This window comes from Aquarana catesbeiana, linkage group LG01 (assembly GCF_042186555.1).
Source record: "Aquarana catesbeiana isolate 2022-GZ linkage group LG01, ASM4218655v1, whole genome shotgun sequence".
Classification (NCBI taxonomy): Eukaryota; Metazoa; Chordata; class Amphibia; order Anura; family Ranidae; genus Aquarana; species Aquarana catesbeiana.
In genome coordinates this window covers 930,633,806-930,648,254 of record NC_133324.1, presented here as the reverse complement: position 1 = coordinate 930,648,254, position 14,449 = coordinate 930,633,806, and the positions used below count along the sequence as shown (strand labels likewise).

General features: G+C 43.8%; 1 protein-coding gene across 6 annotated transcripts in view; it reads left to right on the top strand.

Annotated features, from left to right (window-relative positions):
• Positions 1-14,449, top strand: part of DYSF (dysferlin) — a 395,589-nt gene that overhangs the window by 86,927 nt on the left and 294,213 nt on the right. For all 6 annotated transcript variants that reach the window (XM_073611045.1, XM_073611046.1, XM_073611050.1 and 3 more), the window contains exons 2-3: positions 5,333-5,388; positions 9,202-9,293. In XM_073611045.1, the coding sequence (XP_073467146.1) occupies positions 5,333-5,388; positions 9,202-9,293 (148 nt within the window). The remainder of the gene's footprint in view (positions 1-5,332; positions 5,389-9,201; positions 9,294-14,449) is intronic.

The following is a 14,449-nucleotide window of genomic DNA, read 5'->3' as shown; positions in this document are numbered from 1 at the left end:
CCCATGCTACCAGCATTCAGCCCCACATCGATAGTATGTAGTTCCATGCTACCAGCATTCAGCCCCACATTGATAGTATGTAGTCCCATGCTACTAGCATTTAGTCTCATGCCAGTAGTATGTAGTTCCACTCCAATAGTATGTAGTCCCATGCCAATAGTATGTAGTCCCACATTGATAGTATGTAGTCTCATGCCGATAGTATGTAGCCCTATACTACTAGAGTTCAGTCCCTGGCTAATACTGTGTTGTTCCACATCGATAATACATAGTCCCACGCTACTAGCGTTCAGTCCCATGCCAATAGTATGAAGTTCCTTGCTGATAGTATGTAGTCCCATTCCAGCAGTAAGTAGTCCCATGCTAATTGTATGTAGCCCCAAACTGATAATTTGTAGTTCCATGCCGATAGTATATAGTCCCATGATGATAGTATGTAGTCTCATGCCAATAGTATGTAGTCCCACACTACTAGAATTCAGTCCCACGCCCACATTATTTAGTTCAGCGCTACTATCCATGCAGTCCCATGCTAATAGTATGTAGCCCCACACTGATAGTATGTAGTCCCACGCCAACAGTATGTAGTCCCACACCAACAGTATGTAGCCCCATGCTGATAGTACATAGTCTTATGCTGATAGTATGTAGTCTCATGCTGATAGTATGTTGTCCCACGCTAGTAGTATTCAGTCCCACACCCATAGTATGTAGTTCAATGCTACTACCATGCAGTCCCATGCCCATAGTATGACGTCCTGTGCCGATAGTATGTAGTCCTGCCCTACTATAATGCATTCTCATGCAGATAGTATGTAAACCCACATGACTAGCATGCAGTCCCACTTGACGGGTTATAACTCTCTTTTACTCAAAACTTTTTCCTTTATTTCTACTTAAATCTCACCCTTTATGTAATTAGAGCTGAAGTTTAATCTGCTGATATTTTGTCATCCCTGGTCTCTCTCTCCTTCCTCGTCAACATGACTAGTATATGTTTTCATTTTAATAAGTAATCTTTCCATTTTTATTACATACCTTATCAATGATAATTATCATAGACCCAGTTCTCTTTGCATCCCTATGCAATGCAGGAAGATCGTGGCTGGTGGGGGGTTGTGGGGAGAAAGGCACCTGGATGTAGAGCTGCACTATTCTGAGAAAAATGAGAATCACAATCTTTTTGCTTAGAATAAAGATCATGATTCTGTCATGATTCTCGCGGCGTAACATCATCTTTCACATTATACAAAAAAATTGGGCGAGCTTTACTGTTTAGTTTTTTTTTTTTTTAATTCATTAAAGTGTATTTTCTTCCAAAAAAATTGCATTTGAGAGACCGCTGCGCAAATACAGTGTGACATAAAATATTTCAACAACCACCATTTTATTCTCTAGGGTCTCTGCTAAAAATATATATATAATGTTTGGGGGTTCTAAGTACCGTATTCGTCAGCATATAACATACACTTTTTTCCCCTGAAAATAGGGGGAAAATCGCGGGTGTGTGTTATACGCCGATAACGTACCTCGGAGAGGAAGGAGGGGAATGAGTGCCACCGGAAATCAATGAGCCATCATCTCCTCTCCACTCGGCTCGCACGTCACACGCACAGTCCCGCCTCCGCCCCCAGCATTGGACCAGTGTTCTGTCTATCACAGGAGCTGGTCCAATGCCGATGGCGGAGGCGGGACTGTGTATGTGACTGCCGACTGAGAGCTGAGGAAACAGATGACAGATTCCCAGAGAATCCTCCAGTCCGTAGTCGTCATTCCCATCGCAAGTGTATTCCCGCCCTTCCCTGCTAGACCACACCCAAGGCCGTACCCTTGACATGCCTCTCTCCGCAGCCCTCTCCCGATCTCGCCCCTCCTAAATCATCTGTGAAGCTCCGCCCCGAACGCGTGTTTTTCGGACCGTCCGGCAACTCTGCTGTATCCGCTCCTGAGGCATTCTGGGATGTGCACGACTTTTCTTTAGTCTCCAAAAAAAAAGAAACCGGGAAGTAGAATGAGCCTCCTGTATGGCATAGTAGTAGTTCACAGAGCAGCGAGCGATTATTCCTAAAATTTACAGCCGTCCATATAAAGTAGAATACACCCAAAAAGTAACACCTACCTCTCTGCACACATCTGTATTCACTAAACCCCACAGAAGTGGATACTTCCTGCCAGCAGACCTCTTGCACAATAACATGGTGGTGGTGGCAATTTTTTTATTTGAACAGCTAATCAAACATATATTTCAGGAGAATATACACTAAAATGATTTTTTTTAGTAAAATATAAAAGACGGGTGTGCATTGAGTAAAAAGATACCAAACATGCCAATCTGTAAAATTGCGCATGCCCATGAAATCGCGAAAAACGCAGCGCCCAAAATTGTCCATAGGAGACACTAAACGCCTTTACAGGTTACTAGTTAAGAGTTAAGTGTGAACTATGGCCCTAGAATTATTGCTCGCCTTCCAACGATCGCGAAGATACCCCGCATCATACCTGGCACAATTGATGGTACATACACATGCTCGACTTCGGCTGCACTTTTTTATTGGGTGCTTTACATTTGTATTTATAATAATTTTTTTACACTTTTTTTTATTTTATGATTTTATTAACTTTATTGCTATCACAAGGGGGCTAAGAGGCCTCCTATGTGATAGCATGGGCAGGTCCTCTTTATTGAGGCAATGGGGGTTTCATTGTTTCCTCAAAGTCTCCCCTGCCCTCCAATGCGATTCCAGCAAAGATCATGTTTGAATAGCTGCGTCCTCGAGAAATGCCAGCTGTGACCCCAGAAGTGATTTAATACACACCGCTCCCGGGGGTCACTAGTCGCAAGAGGGATTGAGGAATGATTGCATAATAGAGATGGTGAGCTGCATTGATGGGGGAGATGGGCACAGAACAGGCTGCAGATGGGCACAGAACAGGCTGCAGATGGGCACAGAACAGGCTGCACTGAAGCTGCAGATGGGCACAGATCAGGCTGCACTGAAGCTGCAGATGGGCACAGAACAGGCTGCACTGAAGCTGCAGATGGGCACAGAACAGGCTGCACTAAAGCTGCAGATGGGCACAGATCAGGCTGCACTGAAGCTGCAGATGGGCACAGAACAGGCTGCACTGAAGCTGCAGATGGGCACAGAACAGGCTGCACTAAAGCTGCAGATGGGCACAGATCAGGCTGCACTGAAGCTGCAGATGGGCACAGAACAGGCTGCACTGAAGCTGCAGATGGGCACAGAACAGGCTGCACTGAAGCTGCAGATGGGCACAGAACAGGCTGCACTAAAGCTGCAGATGGGCACAGATCAGGCTGCACTGAAGCTGCAGATGGGCACAGAACAGGCTGCACTGAAGCTGCAGATGGGCACAGATCAGGCTGCACTGAAGCTGCAGATGGGCACAGAACAGGCTGCACTGAAGCTGCAGATGGGCACAGAACAGGCTGCACTGAAGCTGCAGATGGGCACAGATCAGGCTGCACTGAAGCTGTAGATGGGCACAGATCAGGCTGCACTGAAGCTGCAGATGGGCACAGAACAGGCTGCACTGAAGCTGCAGATGGGCACAGAACAGGCTGCACTGAAGCTGTAGATGGGCACAGATCAGGCTGCACTGAAGCTGCAGATGGGCACAGAACAGGCTGCACTGAAGCTGCAGATGGGCACAGAACAGGCTGCACTGAAGCTGCAGATGGGCACAGATCAGGCTGCACTGAAGCTGTAGATGGGCACAGAACAGGCTGCACTGAAGCTGCAGATGGGCACAGATCAGGCTGCACTGAAGCTGTAGATGGGCACAGATCAGGCTGCACTGAAGCTGTAGATGGGCACAGATCAGGCTGCACTGAAGCTGTAGATGGGCACAGATCAGGCTGCACTGAAGCTGTAGATGGGCACAGATCAGGCTGCACTGAAGCTGTAGATGGGCACAGATCAGGCTGCATTGATTCTCACTGACCATTATTTTGCTTCAAAGTGGTTTATTTAAAAAAAAAGGTTTTCCCTGAAACTTCCCTCTTAAATTGGGGTGCGCGTTATACGCCAATAAATACGGTATTTAAAGTAGCAAAAAAATTATAATTTTAACTAGAAACCAACAAGTGTCAGAAAAAGGTTTAGTCTTTAAAGCGAAGGTACAGCTGAAAAATAAAAGCATTTTTTTTTTTAAAGTCAGCAGCTACAAACACTGTAGCTGCTGACTTTTAATAAGCACACTTACCTGTCCAGGGAGCCTGCGATGTCGGCACCCGAGACCGAACCGCCCCTCGATCCTCGGGTGCTGCCGCCGTCATTCTCAGTGAGGGAATCAGGAAGTGAAGCATTGCGGCTTCACTTCCCGGTTCCCTACTGCGCATGCGCGAGTTGCGCTGCGCGTTTTCAATGGTCCCCGCTATCTCCTGGGACCTGTGACTTTCCCAGGAGACAGACGGGGAGTGCGGGAGAGAGCGTGACTCCTGCGGGAGTCTATTCCCGGAAGTGGGTGCAGATACCTGTATTATACAGGTATCTGCACCCCCCCTCCACCCTGAAAGGTGCCAATTGTGACACCGGAGTAATCCAGTGAGCGGAAGTTCCACTTTTGGGTGGAACCCCGCTTTAAGTGGTTAAACTGCCCTCATTTACAGACTGAAGTTAATTCCTTTGATCTAATGAACAAAACAATGTTTATAGTTAGCTCAGTGGTTGAGGAATGTTGTGAAACTTGGCAGACTGCCTGTTTTTTTTGGGGGGGGGGGGTTTCAACAGCTGTCGGCTTGAGCAGAGAACTCTGCATAGAATCAGAAAAATGCTTTGTTAAGATCGCAAGGGGGGAAAGAATCGCAATCTCAATTCTTAACAATCGCGCAGCTCTAACCGGATGCTGTACAAAACCTAAAAGACATAAAGTGCAGAACCAAGTCATCACCCAAATAAAACAATTAACAAAAACACTGGGAATTAAGGCTGTTATGGGTAAAAAAGGCCCGAGGACAAAAAAAAAAATAAAAAACTGTAACTCTTGCAGTGCAGGAAGAGCCTTATAAAGTGTATTTGATCGCATTGGAATTTCTTTCCAGTCTGCCATTTTGATTTGACCCGAACTCTGCATGTGATTGAGAGATTCCTCCTATATTGTAGTAGTTGTATGTTACGAACGTTGCAGGTAATCCTGGGAATCCTCAGACTCTGATTCCCTAATGACTTCATTTACCTAATAGGCAGCTCTGTGGTTAAAATGAATCTTTCTAAATCCGTCCTAAATAAAGAATGAGAAAATGTACTGAATGTGAATATTTAAAAGATATTTGCAGTTACTCTAATGTATGTTGTCTTTTATTTTCTAGGTGTTAAGAAGAGAACCAAAGTCTTAAAAAATAATTCGAACCCCATCTGGAATGAGGTGAGTCCAGCGCTGGCTGCTATTCTGAGCCAAGTCCCATTTCCATATGATTTGTCTAAATACATTATCTGTTAATGGCTTCCCGCCAACTAAATAAACACCAAGCCGCATATCACTTCTTCATACATCCCATTTAAAGGCTTAGTCCATCTTTTGCAAAAAAGATAAAAAAAAAAAAAAAAAAAAAAAAAAAAAAAAGCTAAACAATCATCCTATGATCAACGTAGCTTTACTACTTTTTTTGCATTGAAGGCTGCAGAGCATGGCTCCTGCGATCATTGCGTTCCCCGTGTGCAATTCTTAGGCTCTGTCAGTTCCCACCCCCCCACCCCCCAAGGGTCTGTACAGAGTTACAGGGGTTTTAACCATTTGCCGACCAGGCTTTTTCTGCCAATTTTTTTTTATTAGTATTTTTTGCTAGGAAATTACTTAGAACCCCCAAACATTATACATTTTTTTTTTTTTTTTTAGCAGAGACCCTAGAGCAGGGGTCTCAAACTGGCGGCCCTCGAGCTGTTGCAAAACTTACAAGTCCCATGAGGCATTGCAAGGCTGACAGTTACAAGCATGACTCCCGCAGGCAGAGGCATGATGGGACTTGTAGTTTTGCAACAGCTGGAGGGCTGCCAGTTTGAGCCCCCCTGCCCTAGAGAATAAAATGAGGATCGTTGCATTTTTTTATGTCACAGGGTATTTGCACAGCGGTTTTGCAAAAATACACTTTAATTAATTAAAAAAAAAAAACTAAACACAATAACACATTAATTAATCCAATTTTTTTTTTGTAAAATGTGAAAGATGAGTGAATAGATACCTATCATGTCATGCTTTAAAATTGCAGGCGCTCGTTAAATGTCAACAAACTACAATACTTAAAAATCTCCACAGGCAATGCTTTAAATGCCTTTACAGGTAACTTGTTTAGAGTTAGTACTATAATTATTGCTCTAACGTTCGCGGTGATGTGTGGTTCGCATACCATTTACATAGGCGCGTGCGACTTATGTATGCGTTCGCTTCTGCGTGCAAACACGGAGGGATAGAGGGCACTTTCAAATTTTTTTTTTGATTATTTTTATTTATTTTACTTTTTTTTTATGCTGTTCCTTTAATTTTTTTTTTGATTACTTTTGTTCCTATTACAAGGAATGTAAACATCCCTTGTAAGAAATAAGGATGACAGGTTCTCTTTATGGAGAGATCTGGGGTCAAAAAGACCCTAAATCTCTTCTTTACCTTTAAAATCAAAAGATCGAAAAAAAAATATTTTTTTTGATCTTTCACTTTAAAACAAAAAAAAAATATTTCTCTTCAGCCTGGACTGAAAGTGACATCATGACATTGCTCTGGTCCTCCAAGGCCATAGAGTTGACCAAAGAGTGCTAACTTGCTGATCACCTATGGGAACAGCCAGCCGCACCATTGGATCATTTCTTGGGCAAACCGGTAAGCCCAAAAAACACCGGCGAGGGGCCTCCCACCACTTTGGAAACCGTTCCAGGGGCTCATGAGCTGCTCAGACCGGTTTCATGAGTAAGCCATCTGCGTGTAGAAAAAAACGGTACTGGGTTTCCTCGTAACCCACCTGCAAACCGCAACGTATATGTATGTATTGCGGTCGGCAAGTGATTAATGTATGGCCTATGGAAAAATTTAAGGTTAATTATAAGGCTTGACATGTTGGATGTCTATTGATTTGCGCAGCCTCATATTATTTTTATTTTACCCAAAAAATTGGGTAATATATTGTGTTTCTGTGCCCTAAAATTTACTTTAGTGTATTTTTACTGAAATGCAGTGGCAGCTGGTGGATTCTCCTTTTTTTTGGGGGGGGGGCAGCACTGACAGCACCCGTAGGAGGTCCGGCACTTACCCGCTCGTGTGGCATGGCTGTGGTTCCCTCTCCTGGAGTGCAGGCAGCGACGGATCCGGTCTCCGCTCCTCAAGCTTCCTCTTCCGCCAAAGCACTAGGCATCCAATAGGATCACCTGACGCTTTGGCCAATGGGGAAACAGATTTCACGACTTGCCTCCTGATTGGCGGGAAGGAACTTTAGTGTGAAAATAGCAAAAATGAATTCGCTATTGTCACACAACTGAGTGGGCTCGGAGCAGAATGCTCTGCGCTCCTAGGCCACCCTTTTTTTGAATACAGAAGAAGAGGTCCCGGGATCAAATAGTGGCTACTTCGGCAACAAAAAGTCTACACCTGGGTATGTTTCTATAAAATTACAAAATTTATTAAACCCATATTGGGAGCGTGCTACAAAAATGAATTAAAATGCACCTATAATTGATGAAACAGCTTCACACTTCAAGCTTCCCAAGGTTCTCTCAAAGGGAGGTACCCCAAGGAAAAAAAATTGATAAACACATTCAGAAAAAGAAAAGAAAAACACACATAAACAAAACATACAAAAACATGATCAACAACCACAACACAGAAGGTCCGGACACCAACCTACCATCCACAGTGAAATTGATATGCGATTAACTCGCATTGATGCGACAAGACATGTAAAAAAGGAAAAAGGTAATGATCCCAAATTCAATTGCCCGCCTCTGTCTCTAATCAGGTGCTTCAAAAAAGCACCCACCCCCCGCATTGGAATCCAGGGTCTGGCAGCTCTGATATGTAGATCAGGGGGCCGGACTCATGTATAGGGGAGACAGCGCCCGTGCGCCCTCTATGGACGGGCTGCTGAAATGTTGTGCTTGGTAAACCATTTTCAAAAAATAGCACTACCACTGTTTTATTCCCCAAGGCCTCTTCTTTCAGAAATGAAATGAGGTTTGGGCGCGGTAACTAATCTTCAGGCCTAAGATGCAAAATCGGCTCTGGCAGCGAAAAGGGTTAATATAAAGGCACTTTGCTAGCCCCGGTTCACATATTGGCCAGATATTCTTTCTGTCTAGCCAGGTTAGCTAGTGGTGGCTCCAATGATGTCCAGGGATGCCTTAAGGGTTTGCATAGCCTTGGTGTACTTTCAGTTTCTCAGACCTCCAAACCTTCCTAGTCCCAGATAATGGTAATGAATAATTTATCAGAGTCAACAGGAGAAGCTATAAAAGGCCCCGTATGTATGGAAGCAACCTGACTTCTTGTAAAGAACACTGGGGATCCATTACATGATACTCCCAAGGCTTTTAAAGAGCAGAATCATCCATGGTGGATATTAACCTCCTTATCACTCCTATAGTAAAGTTAAGTCATGAGAAAACCTCTATAGTGCAGCGGTTCCTGAACTTTTTGTCTTCAGGGACCAGTTTTATGGCAACCAGTCAACCGTCAACCGGGGGGGTTGTCGTACTGGGGGAAGATGGTGGTTGTGGTTCACGGGTCGAGGGATGGGATGTTCACAAAGTCTGTCCACCCCCAGCTGTTGTGAAGGGGGTGGACAGACTTTGTGAACATCCCATCCCTCGACCCGTGAACCACAACCACCATCTTCCCCCAGTACGGCAACCCCCCCCCCCCCGGTTGACTGGTTGCCATAAAACCACAACCCCCTTTTGCAGTACAGTCCCCCCTTTATATCAGTATCCACAATCCTCCTTTACATCACAGTTCCCCCTTTAAAGCAGTCCCACAGTGTCCTCAGTTCCCGTTCACATCACAGCCCCCCTTTACATTACAGTGCCCCTTTACAATGCAGTCCCTTTACATTAATGTAAATTAATTTGTTGAATAAGACCAATAAATAAAGTCAATAAAAATATGCACATCTGACCTAAAAGAGGGACTGTTGGGTTCAGGTCAGAAGCTATGTTTGGAAGCTATGATGACAATTCTATCATCTCTGGTTTTCTGCAGGGCTTTGAGTGGGACTTAAAAGGTGTTCCTTTGGATACAAATGCTGAACTCCATGCTGTCGTCAAAGACCATGAGACGATGGGGAGAAACCGGTAAAGTATTTATTTATTATTAGGTTTTGATGTAAATTTTTGGTCGGATTATACACAGGTATATTTTATATCTGACATATAGGTATGGCAATTTTTACATAGGTCCAGCGTGGACCAGGTTAAGTTCCATACCTGAGGGATCTTCTTGGAAGCTGGAAATCACTGTAGTAGGCACCATTTCTCCAGTGATTTCCACTAGCTTCTGGGTCCTGTGCCATGCGGCTGTCCTGTAGCTCAGCACTGGCACCATTTAGAGAACACTTTGGGGGTTTATTTACTAAAACTGGAGAGTGAAGAATCTGGTGCAGCTGTTCATGGCAGCCAATCAGCTTCTAACGTCAGCTTGTTCAGCTAAGCTTTGAAAATAAAACCTGGAAGCTGATTGGTTTCTATGCACCAGATTTTGCACTCTTCAATTTTAGTAAATGAACCCCTTTGCATCTTCCCAGTGAATGCAGAGCATTCTCTGATTCCATATACTGTAATTGTGCAATATACAGTTGTGCTCATAAGTTTACATACTCTGGCAGAATTTATGATTTCTTGGCCATTTTTCAGAGAATATGAATGATAACACAAAAACCTTTCTTCATGGTTAGTGTTTGGCTGAAGCCATTTATTATCAATCAACTATGTTTACTCTTAAATCATAATGGCAACAGAAACTACCCAAATGACCCTGATTAAAAGTTTACATACCCTGGTGATTTTGGCCTGATAACATGTACACAAATTGACACAAAGGGGTTTGAATGGCTATTAAAGGTAACCATCCTCACCTGTGATCTGTTTGCTTGTAATTAGTGTGTGTGTATAAAAGGTCAATGAGTTTCTGGACTCCTGACAGGCCCTTGCATCTTTCATCCAGTGCTGCACTGATGTTTCTGGATTCTGAGTCATGGGGAAAGCAAAAGAATTGTCAAAGGAACTGCGGGAAAAGGTGGTTGAACTGTATAAAACAGGAAAGGGATATCCAAGGAATTGATAAAGCCAAACAGCAGTTTTCAAACTCTAATCAAGAAGTGGAAAATGAGGGGTTCTGTTGAAACTAAACCACGGTCAGGTAGACCAACTAAAATTTCAGCCACAGCTGCCAGGAAAATTGATTTGGGATGCAAAGAAAAACCCACAAATAACTTCAGATGAAATACAGGACTCTGAAAACATGTGGTGTGTCTGTTTCAAGATGCACAATAAGGAGGTACTTGAAGAAAGATGGGCTGCATGGTCGAGTCGCCAGAAGAAAGCCATTATCATGCAAATGCCACAAAGTATCCCGCTTACAATACACCAAACAGCACAGAGACAAGCCCCAAGTCTTCTGGCACAAAGTCATTTGGAGTGATGAGACCAAAATTGAGCATTTTGGCCACAACCATAAACGCTACATTTGGAGAGGAATCAACAAGGCCTATAATGAAAGGTATGGAGGAGGATCGCTGACGTTTTGGGGATGTGTGAGCTACAAAGGCACAGAAAATTGATGGCAAGATGAATGCAGTATGTTATCAAGAAATACTGGAGGAACATTTGCATTCATCAGCCAGTAAGCTGCACATGGGACATACTTGGAAATTCCAACATGACAATGATCCAAAACACAAGGCCAAGTCGACCTCTCATTGACTACAGCAGAATAAAGTGAAGGTTCTGGAGTGGCCATCTCAGTCTCCTGACTTCAATATCATTGAGCCAGTCTGGGGAGATCTCAAACGGTGCAGTTCATGCAAGACAGCCCAAGAATTTACAGGAATTGGAGGCTTTTTGCCAAGAGGATCGGACAGCTTTACATCTGAGAAGATAAAGAGCCTCATCCACAAATACCACAAAAGACTTCAAGTTGCCATTGATGTTCAAGGGGGCAAGACACGGTATTAATAACTGGGGTATGTAAACTTTTGATCAGGGTCATTTGGGTAGTTTCTGCTGTGATTATGATTTAAAAAGAGTAAACACAGTTGATTGATAATAAATGGCTTCAGCCAAGCACTAACCATGAGTGAAAGAAAAGTTTGTGTTCTTCATATTCTCTGAAAAATGGCCAAGAAATCATAAATTCTGCCAGGGTATGTAAACTTATGAGCACAACTGAAGATGGTTTCAGTGAAATAATTGTCTGAGCTATCAGAGACTTTACTTGGAAGGTTTTGGCTTATAAATAACTGTTTTAATGGAAAACAAAGGATCATTCTCAGCAGAAAATTCCTTCAAACTCCACTAAATTAGATTTTTTTTTTGTGCTGATCATTTTTTAAGCATAATTGAATCTATGATTAATTGTTTATTGTTACGTTATTACTTTACGTTGTTACGTTACTTTACGCTATATTACCCCTACACTCCTCCGTTCTACCAAAGGGAATCCCTGGGCGCAAGTGACATGCAACTTCTCGCATGTAAAGCCACGTTGCATTGGTCCTTCTGCGCTGAGTTGTTGGCTGATGCAACATGTGCTAGAAAGGGTCAACACCTTGGTATATGTTCTGAGGAAGACTCCAGTTTTACATTTTGCCCAGAGGGATAATGGTTTAGAAACGCCTACCACGTTCTGTTGCGAGTCTCAAAAACAATGGAAAAAAACAATATAAAAGTTGATGTACCTCCCCCCGACGTTATGTATGGGCCCAATAGTCCGCTGAGTAATGATCCTTCCATGAAATTGTCTCTTTCTTAGGAAGCCGGCCAGCCACTGTCTACTTCCTCTGTCCTATTTTTATCTCTGACTTGGATTTCCAGCAGCATTCTGTGACATACAGATCCCTTGTGGGCTTATCATCTTCTGTACAGGGAGAGCTTATTAACCACTTCAATACCGGGCACTTATATACCTTCCTGCCCAGACCAATTTTCAGCTTTCAGCGCTCCCACACTTTGAATGACAATTGCGCGGTCATACAACACTGTACCCAAACTAAATTTTTATAATTTTGTTCCCACAAATAGAGCTTTCTTTTGGTGGTATTTGATCACCTCTGGGATTTTTATTTTCTGCTAAACAAATTAAAAAAAGACCGAAAATTTTGAAAAAAAAAATGTTTTTTTTTTGTTTTGTTTCTGTTACAAAACTTTGTAAAGAAGTAAGTTTTCTCTTTCACTGATGGGCACTGATGGGGCTGCACTAATGGGCACTGATAAGGCGGCACTGATGGGCACCGATGAGGTGGCACTGATGGGCACTAATATGCGGCACTGATGGGGCACTGATAGGCAGCACTGTTAGGTGGCACTGATATGCAGCACTGATGGGTACACATAGGTGGCACTGATGGGCACTAAAAGGCGGCACTGATGGGCGCTGATAGGCGGCACGGATGGGCGCTGATAGGTGGCACGGATGGGCACTGATGGGTAGCACGGATGGGTGCTGATAGGTGGCACGGATGGGTACTGATGGGTGGCACGGATGGGCGCTGATAGGCGGCACGGATGGGCACTGATGGGTGGTATGGATGGGCATGGATGGGCACTGATAGGTGGCACCGATGTACACTAATGGATGGTACTGATGGACATCACTGATAGGTAGGCGTTTTTGTTTGGCACTGATTGGCATCCATTGTGGGCACTGATTGGCACCAATTGTGGGCACTGATTGGTATTCCTGGTGGCCATGGGCGGCATACCTGGTGGTGACTGGTGATGGGCATCCCTAGTGGTCCTGGTAGCATCCCTGGTGGTCCAGTGTGCGCATCCTCGGGGGGGGGGGGATAATCAATCAGCACAGACCCCTCCTGTCAGAGGAGCAGCCGATTGGCTCTCCTCTACTTGCATCTGACAGACGCGATTGAGGAAAAGCCGATCAACGTCTCTTCCTGTTTACACAGTGATCAGCCGTGATTGGACACGGCTGATCACGTGGTAAAGAGTCTCTGTCAGAGGCTCTTTACCTAGAGTTGTGGTGTGTCAGATTGACACACTGCAACAACGATCGCCGTAATGCGCGCCCCCGGGGGCGCGCAGTGGCTTGTTATCCTGAAAGACGTCATATGACGTCCGTTCAGGATAACACAACCACTTTGCTGATGTCATTTAGCTATATGGCGGGCGGCAAGTGATTAAACAGCAGTCCAGGGCTACACGTATAGCAATCAGTAAATTGCTGACTGCATCCAGAGCCCATTGCAAACATGCTACTTTTCATTTCATTTTTTTTTATAATCTATTGTATCCAGATTTGCCATTGTTGCACAGATCCAATCATCCTGTACTGTGCATGCTTCCTCCCTGAGGGCTGAAAAGGGGTGTGTGTAGAACCTGGGGATGGATGTTACCAGCAACTACATGCAATCTAGCATGGGAGTCAGTCAGTAGTTTGGTGTACACTGATCAGTAATCTGTATATAAGGTGATAGTGTGTGTCTTGTCAGATAGTGGAGGAGGAAGCAGTACTGGATCAGTAATCTGTATATAAGGTGACAGTGTGTGTCTTGTCAGATAGTGGAGGAGGAAGCAGTGCTGGATCAGTAATCTGTATATAAGGTGACAGTGTGTGTCTTGTCAGATAGTAGAGGAGGAAGCAGTGCTGGATCAGTAGATGAACAGAAGTTGTTTGGTAGATTGATTTCTGTTCAGCTTCAGTGGCCACACATGGATCGAAATTTGTCCAGTCCATGCTGAACTGTCTAAATTGTGATCCATGTATGGCCAGTTTAAGAGTAATCTGCCATATACAATGGGGAAAATAATGATTTGATCCCCTGCAGATTTTGTAAGTTTGCTCACTTACAAAGAAATGAAAGGTCTAATATTATTATCATAGGTGTATTTTAAATGCTAGAGACAGAATATCAACTAAAAATCCAGAAAAAAAAACACATGATACAAATGTTATAAATTAAGTTGCAGTTCAGTGAGTAAAATAAGTATTTGATCCCCTACCAACCAACAATAATTCTGGCTCCCACAGACTGGATACAGTATGTGCTCATGTGGTACACAGATTAGTCCTGTCAATGTAAGAAGGTGCTCCTAAGGCTTCATGTACACAGAACGTTTGAAAACCTCTTCTGAACGCTAGAACTTGACAGCCAATAACTGACCTTTGTTGAAAACGTCCGTTTTGCTGCATTATAAACGTTTAGAAGCGTTTTTGACAGATACGTTTTTACAGATCAGTAGACCCTCCCAAATGGCTACAATGCAGAAAAAAATCTCTC